Raw genomic sequence first — 16,270 nt, forward strand, 5'->3', positions numbered from 1 at the left:
TCTTCTTTACCTTAATTCACTTGGTTGAGTCATTGGAAGTTTTCAATGGTTACTATTGACTGTCTAGTGCATTATTCTTGCGAAAGTTGCCAGTTTTTAGACACCACTCAGTTTTTCCAGTTCTAGTTAATTTTAGTGCTGAAAGCTGTTCTTTTTTGTTCCTTTCCAAATTTGTAACTAAACCTCGTCGTTTTGGGGTTTTCAGGTTTCAAATGCTTGTTTCAATACTGCAGGCGCGTGTAGACTGGTGGTTTTTTGATCATTATAGTATGGTTTATTGTAAGCTTATTGTCCTTTGATATTTGGGCCATTCTCTCTTTTCTCCTCTTTTTTTTTTTTTTTTTGGGGGGGGGGGTACTTTATCCTCTTCATTTGGGCTGCATGGTGGGTATATGCAATTTTATTGATATCTGAGCTTTTGTCAAGGTATCTAATGTGTCAATTGGAGCTTTGGAGTGTTACATGCTTTTCTATTGCTGCATTTTGTAAAGCTTTCCCTTACAAGATATATGACGTTTGTCATGCACACTGGAGTCCAAGTAGTTCTATACCTCTTTTTCATATATGATTTTTTGTTTTAGGTATTTTGAATTGTTGTTTCATCACCGGAGATGGCTAATGGATCTTTCCATTATAGTACTCTGTCATAGAGCTATCAGTATTTATCAAATCCGTTCCTACCTAACAGAAAGCCATCGATCAAATGACAAACTCATTGTTGATAAAGAGATGACTTTTCCTTGATAAAATGAGATAATTTTAGTGGTATCTAGGGATTTTGTAATACTAAAATTCCACCGGTGACATGCTCTTTTTCTGAATTGGGGTCTGGAATTAGAAAATTTCTGGATATTTTTCGTTAAATTTGATATTGCATTAGTCCACTTGTTTTCTCCCATTTCAGGCATTTTAGCTTCTAGTTTAAGAATGTAGTTATTCTTTTTCTTTTTTCTTAAATGTAATATTTGCCCCTTCCCATTGCAGTGCTTAGGTTTTCACATTCTTATATTACTACTGTTGTATATATTTTGTGCATCATGCTAGTGTTTTTACTTAATTCTAGCAGGTTTCTTTTTCTCCTTGTTATGGTTTTTAAATTTTTTCAATGGAAGAAATGAGTTCTTTTATTTTCTGTTTCCTACCGTTTGGCTTCTCACCTGGTTACCCTGTATGGTGTTAACTTGGCATATTCATCCAGAGTTATCTTACCTTCTTAGATGTTTCCAGATGACTTATAAACTTTTGGCATCTCATTCCCCAGGTGGATGAATGTAGGTGCTGTTACATTGCACTTTTCGTTGTTTGGATAAATGGCACCTAATGCAAGAGCTGCAAAGGCTTTTGCTGCAATGAAGGCCATTGGCATCCACAAGAAAACTGTTAAACCTGTCCTGCTAAATCTCTTGAGATTGTATGATAAGAATTGGGAGCTTATTGAAGAAGAAGATTATAGAGCACTTGCAGATGCTATATTTGACTATGAGGAACCTGAGGTGCATATCCTCTGTATCAATTTAAAGTGCTAATGTGTTTTGATGAATTCTTTTGCTTGACATAATGATATATGACTGTTTTTATTGGTCTCGTCTATCAGGAACGAGAAGAAAGACAAAAAGGAGAAGCCATTGCTAGTGAATCTGAACCTCCTTTGAAAAGACTGTGTAGGCAACAAGGTGGTCAGTCATCGACTTCAGTTTGTCACTCCAGCCCTACTTTTGGTGGAGGTTCACCTAAACGACCAACAATAGAGGATGATAGATCCGAAACTTGTTTTAGACAGGAAAGAACTGAAACTGCGCAATTTGGAGAAAGAGTGGAGTCTGAACCTGTTTCACCTATAACACATCTGAAGAACATGGGAAAGGAATCTGCATCAGCCCATACTTGTTCTGGACAGGAAGGAGCTGATCCCTTAGAAATTTCTAGAGGAGAAGAAAGAAATGAAACTCTCAGTGCTTTGCCTCAGACATCTGAAGGACTGAAAGGAAAAGAGCCTGTTTTGCTTGAAACTGCTGCTGTAGATGGAGGATCACATTCAGTTTTTAGAGACAAAGGGAAGGAACCTGTTGGACCACAAATTGTTCTTACATACAAAAGATTACCTTCAAAGAGAGCAGCAGATACTGGCCCTCTTAAAGAGCCGAAGATTGAACAGGGGATTGTTCTTCTGCCTAGAGAAAAGGCTCCTTATCAGATAAATAATGCCTTCACTGGGCCTAAAATTGAGGAATTCACAAATGATTTGCCTCAATTTGAGGTGCCAATTGCAATGATCCATCCACATCCAGGACCCCCAAGAAATCAAGGTATGTTTGTTTTCCTTATGCTGCAATTGGGATTTTGATTTCTCTATTATTAAGTTCAGCTGACTTAGGTTCATGCTAAAATTTGTGATTCTCAGAAACTGAGGAATTCACAAATGATTTGCCTCAATTTGAGGTGCCAATTGCAATGATCCATCCACATCCAGGACCCCCAAGAAATCAAGGTATGTTTGTTTTCCTTATGCTGCAATTGGGATTTTGATTTCTCTATTATTAAGTTCAGCTGACTTAGGTTCATGCTAAAATTTGTGATTCTCAGAAATTGAGTCATACTTATACTAACATAGTAACATTGGGCTATCTTATTATGCCTTCTTGATCATTGTTTACCATAACCAGGCATTGCTAATTACTTGTGGGAAATCTTAAACGTGACCAATGGGAAGCCTGTGTTGTACACAAAATTTAGGAGAAATGACTTTAATATTTTTGTTTTACTACAAGTAAAGATTAATTAACATCAATGTAAATGCTTTTTCAAGAAATATTGTATCAAGAAAAAGATGTCCATACTCATCACCAAAAATAAAAGATGCATGTAATGAATTAACCAATTAAAATTTTACCATAGTACAGTTAAGATAAAGCATTTTGTTTTTGCTTGAAATATGATCAAGCCATAGACCACCTGCTACTTACTGGAGTGAAGAATTCAACCTGTTTTGGTGCCATGTGTTTGAGCTTGTTATTTTTATGGGTTTACTTCTCATGGGCCAAAAATTTTCAGTTAAATATTAGAACATTGGGAGGAGGTGAAATGTCCTTTTTATTTTTAGAGTTATGAAACATTGAGTAGCTAGTATTGCTTGGAAATTGCCTCACAGAAGTTTAGTTTCTAGTTTTCAAACAAAGGCATAAGTTAAGTAATATTGAGGAGTTTCTACATTTAAAAGTTTCTTTTTCTTCAATGCTGCATTTTTAGTCCCTTCTAGGATATCCCACCATAAAAGTAGGTAAGAGTAGATAGGGGAACTACTGTCACTTATATATCCAAAGGACCGTACTTCTTACAGCACCTAGACAAATGTAGGTATCGGGGAGGGTTAAAATACAAGGCAACACAATTAGGTGAGCAAGTGTCCGTCCACCTAGGTGAATGCATTAGAGAGGGTTAAAATAAAAGACTTTCGAGGGTGTCTGCTTGGGCGACCAAGGCAACCAGATTGACCAAAGTGCCTGGGTGCCAAGGTGCCACCTAGGTAATGCATTGAAGAAGAGACAAAGGCAAGTGTTCCTGCAAAAAGTTTATCTATGGGTTTCAAGCAAGGTAGAATGATGTAACCCAATGCTAGGGCTAAGGATTCTTTGAAATAACTCCCTAGAATTTAGGGTTAATCCAGAATCTTCTTTTATTGAACCAGTAGTTGGATACCCAAACGTAGGGTCTAACAAAATTTCAAGGGATGATTTAAGGTAACAAGGATCCTATAGGAAGAGCTAGGTAGTGTCTGTGAGATGTTGGGGTTTTAACAATTTCCTATGGGATGATTATGAGGTACCAAAAGTCATCCTAGGGTTGAAAGAAAATAGAGAGGATTGATCTTGGGAGGAAAAGGGTTTAATAGAAGTAGGATGGTGTGATTAGGGAGGTTTTAGGGGTGATGAAGAAGGGATGGACCAAGAGATGGGAGGGTTTTAGAGGTGTCATAGGGCTGGGGAAGGGACTTATGGATGATTGTACTGGGGGGGATTCCTGAAGGCTGTGGTAGGTGGGGGACGTCTAGGGGCTGCAATGGGTGAGGAGGCGGGTTTCCTAGGGCTGCAAAGATAGGGAGGGCTGCAAGTGAGAGAGGAGGAAGAGGAAGGGGCTAAAGGCTGTACTTACTTGAGAAGGCTGCTGCTGGAACTTGAAGATATGCTGCTGAAAATTGAAGAAAGAAGCTTCTAATTCCGCCCGACTTGTTTTCCCACAAGATTCTTAATTCTTTATTCAATTCAGTCTAAGTTTACAATGAGAGGAGTGGCCTATTTATGGCCTGACATAAGGAGGGAAATACTTAGACTCTAACTAGGAAATAAAGACTGACTCAACTGGGGTTTCCTTTGTAGACTAGGATCCCCCTTACAACTAAATAAATAACAACCACATAGATTATAGATTAAGGAATTTAACTTGCACTAAAAGACCAAATTATCCACAAGGAATCTTTATTTAAGATAGATTTCCAGTGGCATTAGAACTCACTTGACTGACTCAAAAAAGGAAGTAAAAACAGATTTGGACTCCAAAAATTAAAATAAAAAAATCTTAAATTAAAATAATTAACTAAGAATGACCAAATTGCCCTAGAGGGGTTCGGCCTGCCCCTAGTTGCGCCATCTTGGTTGGGCCTTGGGGCCTAAATTAGGGTTTCGGCCAGGGGGAAATTTTGTGCTTAAATCATAGAATTTTATTATCCTCTTTTTATTTATCCTAACCTTTTGTTAGTACTTAAAAATATTTTTTAACAGGACTAAATTGCCAAAAAGAATTAGAGAAAAGCATTATAGAATGTGGTTTTAATAAAAGAATATTGTTTTCACTAATGTAAGCTGATGATATATTTAATAAAGATTGAATTCCCAGATAAAAGAATACTATACCATTTGATAAAAGGCTTGTATGAGATTGAGGAACACTACCTTGTGATACTGTATAAATGAATAAGAAATGGCATTTTATAGGATGTGGAAGAGTCGAGTGAGGATGGCTTTCTGTCTCATTCACTAACTTAAAGTGATGCTATATGTCATTTTCACAATCATGTTTCTGTTTGAATAATTTACTCAGCAACTTCATTGCAACCTTACCCCTATTTAAATAATTATTTCTTTTGATTTCATGTATTATCATGTTGGCCTTTATTCGATGTGGAATAATCAAATGAGTATGGCTTCTAGTTAATTCTAGTAGCATCAGGTGGTGTTCTGATTCACTAACTTAAAAGTGATGATGTGTTTCATTTTCACAATCATGTTTGTTTCTGATTAATTTTCCTAGCAACTTCATTGCAATCTAAAGCTTTCTATATATGCTTTCATGAATTGTCACATTGGCCTTCAAAATCCGAGTATAATGATTTCTGAAGAATATATCAGAAAATAGAATGACTTATATGAAGATTTGTTTCACACCCCGCCTGATGGTATTGGATCAACTTGACTACAACTATGTATGTGATCTACAGTCACAAGATCGTTGATTACGACCACAATCAAAACAATCAATGGAACATCATAATTAAGAGCAAAAGGATAAATGTCATATATAATAGTTGAGTAATGAATGTCAATTGTCACAAGGAAGAAAAGGAAAACATATAAAATGTTTATGACACCCTTTAATGAAAACCACTAAATGATACTCGTCCCAAAAAGTTATCTCCATATCCCAACAACGAATAAAGGCCCTATGATTGCTATTGAGCTCCATACGAGCACTACATGCAGGCATATGAACCATTGTATGGATTGTAGTCATCAACAACTGGAGTCTCATATGTCTCCAATGGAGTAGAGAACTCTTGTCCAATTAAGCCATCATAACCTGTAGTCAAATTTGAAAATATTCCCCAAAGGGTTGAGTCCCAAAGAACTTGGGAGGTAAACAAGTCACACGTGAATAGTATATTCCAAGGTGCATGAATGCCATGAATGCAATGTGTTAGAAAACAAGCTTTAAACAATCAAAATAGCAGTTGAACTTGAACAAAGAAAAGAGAGAAGAAGAAGAAGAGAAGAGAGATGAAGAACCAGTAGAAAAGACCTGTGATTCTTAGCTAAAGAGTCTACTCAGTCTAGAATCACATAGCACTTTTATTTATAGCTTCTAATGAATCTAATACAACTTGAGAGACAAGTAATTGTCCTCTAGAAAAAAGGAAACTAAATATTACAGCTTTAGTAACTTCCTATCTCCTAAAATAGAAAGTTCTGAAAAGAGAAACTACCACCAAAATAGAAACTATGCTTTCTAAAAACTCCCAAAACTTATGTAGCAAGACTCCCACATTAGAAATAGAAAATATAATAAAAACAATAGCATAATACTGTTCACGTGAACAGTAGCGTAAATAGTAAAAGCTGTTTTTTTACTGTTCACGTGAACACTAAAAGCTGTTTTTACTGTTCACGTGAACAGTAACATGAACAGTAAAACTCCCAAATTTACGTATACTTCAAAACAATGATTTCCTATAATTCATCTAGTATGTTAACTATGCCAGTGTCTATCTAGGTAACATGCATTAAGTAGCTATCAGTCCCCTTTGGCTAAATCCACTCACACTGACCTCTTAAGGCTCTTAACCGTCTTTTGAGCATCACCGACCAAAGGTCCGAGGGTAGGTTAGCACTCTCTCACTAGAACCAAGGTAAAGGGGTAATAGGATATGTATAGCTTAAGCCTTTGTATCTAGTAGGGCCTAAAACATAATTGAATGGAAGGCAAGAATCCTTTAAGTCGACCCCATTTAGTTGGGACAAGGTTTGTTGTTGTTGTATATCCATACCATGACCATTGGTCTGAGACTGGCATGTGTCAGGGAAAATACCTAGCCATTGGCAAAGTCATCTACGTGTTATGCTACTTGTGGTCCAGATACCTATCCTTATGCCAGATGCCCTTTTGTTCTAGTATCATTCCCAACTTAGGAATGTTGATCCTCATGGCTCCTAACTGTCTTTTAGATAAACACCTTGTAACCCTGGTCATCCACATATAATACAGTGAAGGCACTTTGTGCCCCCTCACAGCTCTCAACCTCTTTTAGGCACCCACAAGCCCAACCCATACCATATGCAACCCTACTATGAATGATACGTCAATAGGTTTGAGTCTCCTCCCGGCTCTTAACTGTCTTTTGGACACACACCAGCCCCTTATTGCTATCACAGGTCACTTGGCTTCAATGCCCTCATTGAAAGGGTATCAACATGTAGTCGGGTTCCTAACCACGATTCTAGACAATTATACCATGAACACACAGATCTATATGTCATGCAAGAGGTATCAAGGCCAATGGCCTAAACCATTATTCTTGATATATGGCAATGTGGATGCATTGCATAATATTCTCAGCCCAACATGCTTTAGTCATATAATAAGAGAGGCATTAAAATAAGCAGCATGTTAGTAACAATCCCATGATGTACCCAATGCGTGCATGTCTTAAATAATATATAATATCACCACATCACATTATAGGGATGTATTGGAAAGCATAAGAAAAGCTCAAAGATCAAGCCAAGCTTATGTGAATTGTTTCCCTCACCTGAATGATCGTTTAAAACCCTTTATAAACTATTAAACTCCACAAACAAATACACTAGCAAATCACCGAAAACCCTAGAAACATGTTCATATAATTATAATTAGGGTTTGGAATCAATCAAGCCAAAACTGACAACCCAACCATGGATAAGAGGACTGTTGGCTTTTCAAACCTGGTATAGACTAGTTGACAGCCCCGATCAACTACCTAGGGTGTGCAAACTACATCCTTAGTCCAAAATTCACACCTACAATCCTAGATCAACAAAGGGTTCTGGGTTGATTTTAGTCATGAATTTCGTTTATAAAGCACATCTAAACACTCTCAAATGTCGAGCGGCAAAATACCCTAAAGATTTAACAATCTGAAGATAAGGATCCGATTTTGGGAGAGTTTCACAGTTGGGAAAGCTGAAGATCTCATTCCTCATGCTAGATTGGATTATGATGGGGGGAAAACACTTGTTTTCCAATCAAATCTCATCCCCCTATGTAGTTTCCTCACATCCATGTCCCAAAACTTAACGAAAAACAATGACGAGACAGAAGAGATGGATGATTTATCTTCAAGACTGGAAATCACATGAAGATTTGAGATTCCCACCGCAAATACCTCTTCATCTCACCCCAAACGGACCCTCTGACTAACTCTAGAACTCTCGGCCGTCTAAGAATAAAATAATTTTGAATTTAGTTCAAATTTTTGTACTGTCCTAATTAATGCCTAGGGGCCACAGGTTGGGTAACCAACCACTCTTGTCACTTTTCGGCTACAAGGTGGTCAATCGGTCTGGTTTGTCCTTGGCTTACATACAAGTTCGGGATTAATTCAAGGGTTCATACTTGGATTTGGGCACCTCCCAACTCCGACACTCCAGAGTTGGTAATCCACCTTCCCAATCCATTCGGGTTCAAGTCCGATCTTCTTCCAAACTCCAACAAAGCGGCAATACCTTGATCTTCATAATCCAGGTCCATGTATTTGGATGCTAATCTAATGGTCTCTAGTTGGATGGCTCATAGTTTCCGTTTGCTGGATCCACGAGTCCTCAAGCCTACAAGTAGGGTTTTGGGTTAGGATCTTAGGGGTTATGACATCCCCCCCCCCCCCCAAAAACCAAAAAAAAAAAAAAAAAAAGAAATTTTGTCCTTGAAATTTAAAACATACATGGGTTATCAAAAATATGAGGATACTTCTCCTTCATTAAGTCTTCTCTTTCCTAAGATGCCTCTTCAAGGTTATGATTCCTCTATTGAATCTTCATATACGACGATGTCGGATTCTGCAACTGCAAGTCCTTCCGATCTAGAATTTCTATAGGCATTTCCTTATAAGTGAGGTTTGCACCTAAACCTTCGGGCTATTGCTACAGGAGTTGGTTCAATTTTCTATGCACTGCCTCTGCATAGAAACACTTCATGCACACTAGCTAGGGATGGAGGAAGAGCTAACTAGTAAGCAACTGGCCTAACCTTCTCAGTGATCTCAAATGGTCCGATGTATCTGGGCTAAGCTTCCCTTTGCTTTGCACTGCCTCAACATAGAAACATGGAGCACATCATGCACACCAGCTAGGGATGGAGGAAGGGCTAACTGGGAAGCAATTGGGCCAACTGTCTTAATGATCTCAAACAGCCTGATGTATCTGGGGTTGAGCTTCCCTTTGATGTCAAACCTCATCACCCTCTTTATAGGTGGCACCTTCAAGAAATCTTGCTCGTCGACCTGGAAATCCAAGTCACTCCTCTTCTTGTCCGCATAAGACTTTTGCCTAAATTGAGTAGCCTTAATTCTTTCCCTTATCAGATCAGCCATAACGCTAGTAGTCTTAATCAACTTCGGACCCAAAATACGTCGCTCTCCAACCTCATCCCAATAAAGAAGCGTTTTGCAAGTCCGCCCATATAGAGCTTTGAATGGAGCCATACTAACAGTCGACTAGTAACTATTGTAGGCAAACTCCACCATAGAGAGGTGCGCATCCCAATTTCCACCCATATCAGCTACACATGCTTGGAGAATGTCTTCCAAGATTTGAATGGTTCTTTTTGATTGGCCATCTGTTTGAGGATGATGCGTTATACTTAGATTCAGCTGGGTCCCTTGTGCTTTTTAAAGACTACAACAAAACCAGGAGGTAAACCTTGGATCTCTAGTTTATATTATGTTGACTGGGACACCATGTAACCTCACTATGTTGTCAACATGCATCCTCACCAATTTATCTATGGTGTAAGTAATCTTTATTGGTATAAAATGGGTTGATTTGGTCAACCTATTAACTATTACCACACCGAGTCCATGCCTTTGTTAGTATGAAGTAAGCCCGTGACAAAGTCCATTGTGATGTCTTCCCACTTCCAACTAGGCATTGGGAGTTTTTGCAAAAGACCACAAGATGGTTGGCAAATGGCCTTCACTTGTTGGCAAATATTGCACTTGGCAACAAAGTCTTCAACATCATTTTCAACTGAGTCCATCATTAATGTTCCTTCAAATCCTTGTACATCCTCATGCTACTAGGATGCACAGTAAGCACAGTTGATGAGCCTCACTTAATGTTTCCTTCCTAAGCTCTTCCATAGTCGAACACATAACCTTCCTTCTGAAAACCAAGGCACCATTAGAAGACAAGGAAAAATCTGGCACTTCTTGTGTATCTGAAGAAATCTTCTCAATCTCTTTCTTCAACTCAAGGTTTGTAGATTGCAATCCAATAATTCTATACCTCAAGGATGGTTGAACTGACAAAGCTGCAAGCATCACATTTGAGCCTTGAGGTACGATCTCTAACCTCAACTTGATAATAGAGTAAAGCAAAGGCTTGCTGAGTGAGGCTAGATCCACTGATTCTCGGTTGTTGTTTCTACTCAAAGCATCTACAATCACATTCGCCTTCCCGGGGTGATGTTGGATATCACAATCATAGTCCTTCATTAACTTCAACCACCTACGCTATCTTAACTTCAACTCTTTATGGGTGAAGAAGTACTTCAAGCTCTTGTGGTTGGTGTAGATGGCTATCTTCTCGCCATAGAGACAATGGCGCCAAATCTTCAAAGTAAATGTCACCTTTACGAGCTCTAGGTCATGAGTAGGGTAATTATGCTCATAATCCTTGAACCACTTTACGATCATCTTTCTGTGATCTCTTTTATAATCATCTCAGATTGAACCATTTTCACTCTTCTTTCTTAGAATCTAAAACTTTTTATACAAATTGTTCAAATTTCAACATTTGTACCAATGAAGAAGAAGAGAAGAGGGAGAGACACTGTGTATATGTTTTGACTCTCCCTTGGTACTTTATTTATAATGTAAAATCAAGTCGTAGTTTAGGGAAGTTTCATAAATTGGGTTACAACAAAAAGAAAATAACATATTGTATAGAATTTCTCAAATCTACTAAAAGGAAACTATCCTATGGAGATTACTTGTCAACAAAGCAAAATGTAAGCTGAAATAGAAAGTATGAAGAAAGGAAACTTTGAATTATAACAATCAATCTAGTTTGCAGCTGTATCCATACTTGTGCAAATCTTTACACAAATCTTGGTTTTAAGCTTTACTTTAATTGCTCACAACACTTCAAAACACATACCACACCTTTTCTCACTCTTCGTATTTTTCTTTGTTAGAGGTCCATATGGCCGCTCGTGGAGGTCATCAGGCACCTATGAGAGGGCGTCGACGAGGTCGTGGACGAGGTCGTGGAGAGGGGCCTCAAATGCCATTTCTCTTCCGGTCAGAGGAGGCAGAGCAGCTCTACTTTACCCACTTTAGAAATGCACCCATTAATCATGGGCGACCAGTCACCGTTGAGGAGGTAGCGGCATTTAGGATTACTGAGAGGTTTGATGCATTAGGATGGGGTTGCATGCTTCATCTGCCAGAGCCCACTTATCCAGATATGGTCAGATATTTCTATAGTAACTTGACTTACCATGAGGAGCTTGTTGGTGAGAACGATAGCCGACTGATCATTGAGAGCAGGGTGAAGAACAAGGACATCCGCTTTTCTACACAGACGCTGGCACACATACTGGATGTTCCTTATGTCCCAGGGGAGAGGAGATGGATTTGGCCAGAAAGTCTATTTGACGACGTCCTACACCATATTGAGCGACGCTTGATCTTCTCTGTCCTTTGTGATACGGAATGCACTAGTGTCAAGAGGGGCAGGTATATGCTTCCATCTGCTCGGGTCATCTCACGGATTGTTAGCAGAAACATTGTGCCTAAGGGAGGGCATCAAGACCATATTTCACAGATGCAGGCCTTTGTGACCTTCGCTATCTACGTGGGGTTTCCTATAGACTTGGCTTATGTAATCCAAAATGCCATGATCTCTCGGGTGAAAAACCCTGGGGTAACGAACCTCGCCTTTGGACGGTTGCTAACACGAATCTTTACTTACTTCGGTGTGGACCTTGAGGGAGAGCATGAGTTGAGTTTAGGCATAGGAGACCCTATTGGACGTAGGTTGATTTCAAAGATGGGTCTCCAGGGAGGGGCTGAGTCACCTGTTTTGTCAGGAGACATGGAGGGCGGAGACCATTTGTCACCCATCTTGTCAGGAGATGAGGAGGATGGAGACCAGCCACATCGACAATTTGAGGTGCACAGTTCATTTGGGGCTCGTGCTGTACCGGAGGATGACACCCAGTCTCGTTTTGCACCAGTCCCACCTGCACCTTCACGCTCAGATGATAGTCTTTGGGATGTGTTACTAGCTCGCCTCGACCGAATAGAGCACCGGCAGATTGAGATGAGTGAGCAGTTTGCACAGTGGACCAGCATGCTTCATCAACACATGCAGCCACCACCACCACCACCACCGCAGGACTAGGCTTAGTTCTATGCCTTTTATGCTAGTCTGACTTTTGTTATTAGTCTTGTAGCTTTTAATTTCAGTTATGACCTTTTGTATGGTGTGGGTTTAGCATGCCTTGGCCTAGTTGTATGGACTTTTAGAAATTAATGAAGTCAATTATGCTTTTTCCTTTTCATCATTGTGTGTTATACATTTTTTCCTGCTGTTTTATTTTGTGTTGTGCTTGTTTCACTTTATTTTTCGTATATTATGCTCTTTTTCATTATGCTTCATTTTCACTCTATTGTTCACTTCTAGTATTGTTGGGTCATTTTTGGATTTATAATCTAAGATTGCTCAAATATTGTATACGTATTAAGATTGAGGTGTTCGTAACGTTGGCTCTGATACTACCTTTGTCACACCCCACCCAATAGTATTGGACCAACCCGACTACCCGTGGATGTGATCCATAGTCATAAGATCATCAGTTACGATCCCCAATCAAAACAATCTATGGAATACCATAATCAAGAGCAAAAGGATAAATGTCATACGTAATAAATGAGTAATGAATGTCAATTGTCACAAGGAAGAAAAGGAAAGCGTAGAAAATGTTTATTACATCCTTTAGTGAAAACCCACCAAACAATACTCGTTTGAAAAAGTTATCTTCATATCCCAACAACGAATAAGACCCCCTATAATATCTACTGTGCTCCATACGAGCACTCCATGCACGGACACAAATCATCATGTGGCTCGTAGTCATCAACAACTATCATCTCATATGTCTCTGTAGGAGTAGAGAACTGCTGTCCAATCGAGCCATCATAACCTATTGTCAAATCTTAAAATATTCCCCAAAGAGGTGAGTTCCAAAGAACTCGTGAGGTAAACAAGTCACACATAGATAGTATATGCTATGGTGCATGAATGCAATGATATCCTATAATGCATCTAGTATGCTAACTATGCGAGTCTCTATCTAGGTAACACGCATTAAGTAGCTACCAACATAGTTGTCAAGGCTACAAAGCGACTAGAGTGGTTGGGGCTCTGCCTAGGCGATTGGGGGATAAAGTGGCGCCTAGGCGGCAATAAGGAAATCAAAGCGGTTGGGTCAAATTTTTTCAATACAACTAATTTTAAATTGATAAATTTCTATTATTAGCTAAACAAGCATTCAAGAATCACATTCATAAAAAAAAAGTGAAAAAGAAAAAGCATCCAAGAATCATAATTATGAAAGATTATCAAAGAAGGAACACAAACATAAGTTCATTCTATCAAGCATCATAACATGTGACTATGAACTATGTTATACTATAAGTATGAAAATGAAAGTAGTAATTTTATATTCTTACTTACCTCTATGATAGTGTGATGCCAAATAAGTGCCTTGTGCATAGATCCTACGGGCATTCCACAAATGACCTCACTCCTGATCTGACCCTATCAGTCCATACTCAACACTAAACTTAATATATGACACAGATGAAGTGTATTAACCCAAAAGTAATAAGTAACCAAAGTAAACTAAACTAAAATACCAAAGTTAGTAATCCTTAAATTTAAACTTAGAAGTCTTAAACATCCATATACTTAAGAAAGAAAAGTTAAAAAAAGCACGCTAACTTCCAAGTTCCAAAGCTAAATGCTAATAGTTTAGTTCACAAATCACAATTTCAATAAGAAACTTCAATTCCAATTCCACAAGTCCAAATCATCATCTTCTTCCACCTCTTGCTGTCTTGTAGGATTCATTTGTTGCATGCCATGTTTATCCTCAACATTTTCATCATCATGCACGTCTGGCATCTCTTCTTGATCTTGTTTTTCGTCATTTGAAGACTCCTCACAACTAACCCTGTTAGTATTAGTATTACGCCGTTGATAAGTGTAAGGTTAGGTGCCGGTTGTGCAGCTGCAGCCACTCCGCTAGCTGATCCTTTTTGTCTCCTTAGTCTATTATGCCCCTGAAATGAAGTTGCTCCAGTCGCTATTGATACCATTCTCCAAGTGAGGTCATCCTCAGGATGTACTAATTCATCATCAGAGTAACCAGTCATCCACTCACTAGTCCAATCTAAATCCTTAAGCACCAGTGGATTATAATTTCTGCCTTTTCCCTCCTTTCTTGGAACCTTCTTTGAAGATGCTGGTTATATTGAATGTAAAAAAGACCATTTAAGCATTGATGCTCTAACAGCTTGCTCTTCTTGGTGTGAATTTGAAAAATAATAAACAAATAATAATATATTTTAAGTCTATTGTTTCATAAAACTATACAAAACAAAGAGTAAAAATTATTAGTTTTGAAGTACTCACAAACTCAAATGTACTCTAATTGCACTCACAACCAGAAGATGAATAACAAAGCCTAAGTAAAGGCACTGCAATGTTTGAAAGTTCAGGAGTAGAGGTTTCATGTATTCACCAACGATCCAATATAATATATTTAAGATAAAAAAACGAAGTTTATAAAAAATCAACAATTCAACCTACAAATTAAAATGTTATAAGTTAAAAAGCACAAACTTAATAGGAGACAGTTTGTCCCTCTGTATGATTACCATCTCTTTCCCAAAATTCATTCTAGGTGTAGTATTTGCTCAATGATCTTATCTTGCAAGGTTGTATCAAACTCCAACTTGACAAGAACATCTTTGAAGGCATCATTTGCTCTATTTGTCAGAGGGGGATAGAGACTTGAACATGAACGAGATTCTAAATTCATTGGATAAGCCTTAAAGAACTTGCATGGATTTAGGAAAAATATGGCTAAGTATATAGGGCGCTCTATTTGATTTGTCCAATGTCTCTCAATGATCTTCTTCCATTTTCTTTCTAACCCCTTAAAATTCGTTATGATGCTCTTCTTTGCCTCTTCCATTGCTGTATATATCTGTAGGTCTCTCATCACCATCCACTATCCTGAACACTTGAAGAAGAGGTAATCATGCACTCAAGCAATCTTGCTAGCCATTCCAAGAAGGTACAACAAAGATGATTTTAACAACTTGCTTCCCTGTTCCTGTCTGTGATACTTAGAAGAATCCCACTCATCACAGAGGGATAGTTGTCTCGAAGCCTCTTTATGCTTCAATAGGCTCTACAGTCGAAAACAAAAATGCAAATCTGTTGGGTAGCTGCCTAGGCGTGCCTAGACACCTATTGAAGCACGAGCATGACTATAAATGAAGCATAAAGAGGCTTCAAGTACACGAGCATGACTATAAAGCATCCGTCTAGGCATGCCTAGGCAGCTACCTAGGTGGTACAAGCTTCATTTATAGTCATGCTCGTCTACTTCTCTTATCTTTACCCTCATAGCTTCAAGTACATGAGCATGACTATAAATGAAGCTTGTACCACCTAGGTAGCTGCCGAGGCTTGCCTAGACAGATGCTCTGACAACAATGGCCACTAGTTCCCTCTAGGTAAGTCCACACACGCTGACCTCTCATAGCTTTTAACTGTTCTTTTGAGCATCACTGACCAAAGTTCCAAGGGTAGGTCACATCTTTCTCACCACAACCAAAGTAAAGGGGTAATAGGTCCATCATATCTATACCATGACCATTGGTTTGAGATCGACACATGTTAGGGAAAATGCCTAGCCGTATGCAAAGTCATCTACGTGTCATGCTACTTATGGTCCAAATGCATTTCCTCAGCGCACATGCCCTTTTGGTCTAGTAACCTTCCCAATCTAGGAATGCTGATCTTGACGGTTCCTAAACATTTTTTGGATAAACCCTTGTAAGTGTATGGTCATCCACATATAGTACAGTGGAGGCATCTAATGTCCCCTAATGGCCTTTAACCGTCTTTTGGGTGCCCACAAGCACAACCCATACCATATGCAACACTATCAT

At 38.7% G+C, this 16,270-nt stretch overlaps 1 protein-coding gene across 1 annotated transcript; it reads left to right on the plus strand.

Moving 5' to 3' along the window:
* The first annotated feature begins 1,267 nt into the window (after positions 1-1,267).
* Positions 1,268-12,489, plus strand: LOC149022672 (uncharacterized). Its single transcript, XM_089150662.1, has 4 exons — positions 1,268-1,493; positions 1,595-2,306; positions 2,402-2,488; positions 11,215-12,489. Exons 1-4 carry the CDS (start codon positions 1,311-1,313, stop codon positions 12,423-12,425), a joined length of 2,193 nt encoding a protein of 730 aa, XP_089006788.1. The 5' UTR covers positions 1,268-1,310; the 3' UTR covers positions 12,426-12,489.
* Positions 12,490-16,270: the final 3,781 nt, after the last annotated feature.

Source organism: Hakea prostrata, chromosome 3 (genome assembly GCF_041222555.1).
Source record: "Hakea prostrata isolate BN-2017 chromosome 3, UWA_Hpros_2, whole genome shotgun sequence".
NCBI lineage: Eukaryota > Viridiplantae > Streptophyta > Magnoliopsida > Proteales > Proteaceae > Hakea > Hakea prostrata.

Coding starts and splice junctions, on each gene's coding strand:
- LOC149022672 (XM_089150662.1), top strand. CDS start 1,311: ATGGCACCTAATGCAAGAGCTGCAAAGGCTTTTGCTGCAATGAAGGCC. Junction 2,307..2,401: donor AGGACCCCCAAGAAATCAAG/GTATGTTTGTTT, acceptor TGTGATTCTCAG/AAACTGAGGAATTCACAAAT. Junction 2,489..11,214: donor AGGACCCCCAAGAAATCAAG/GTATGTTTGTTT, acceptor TTTCTTTGTTAG/AGGTCCATATGGCCGCTCGT.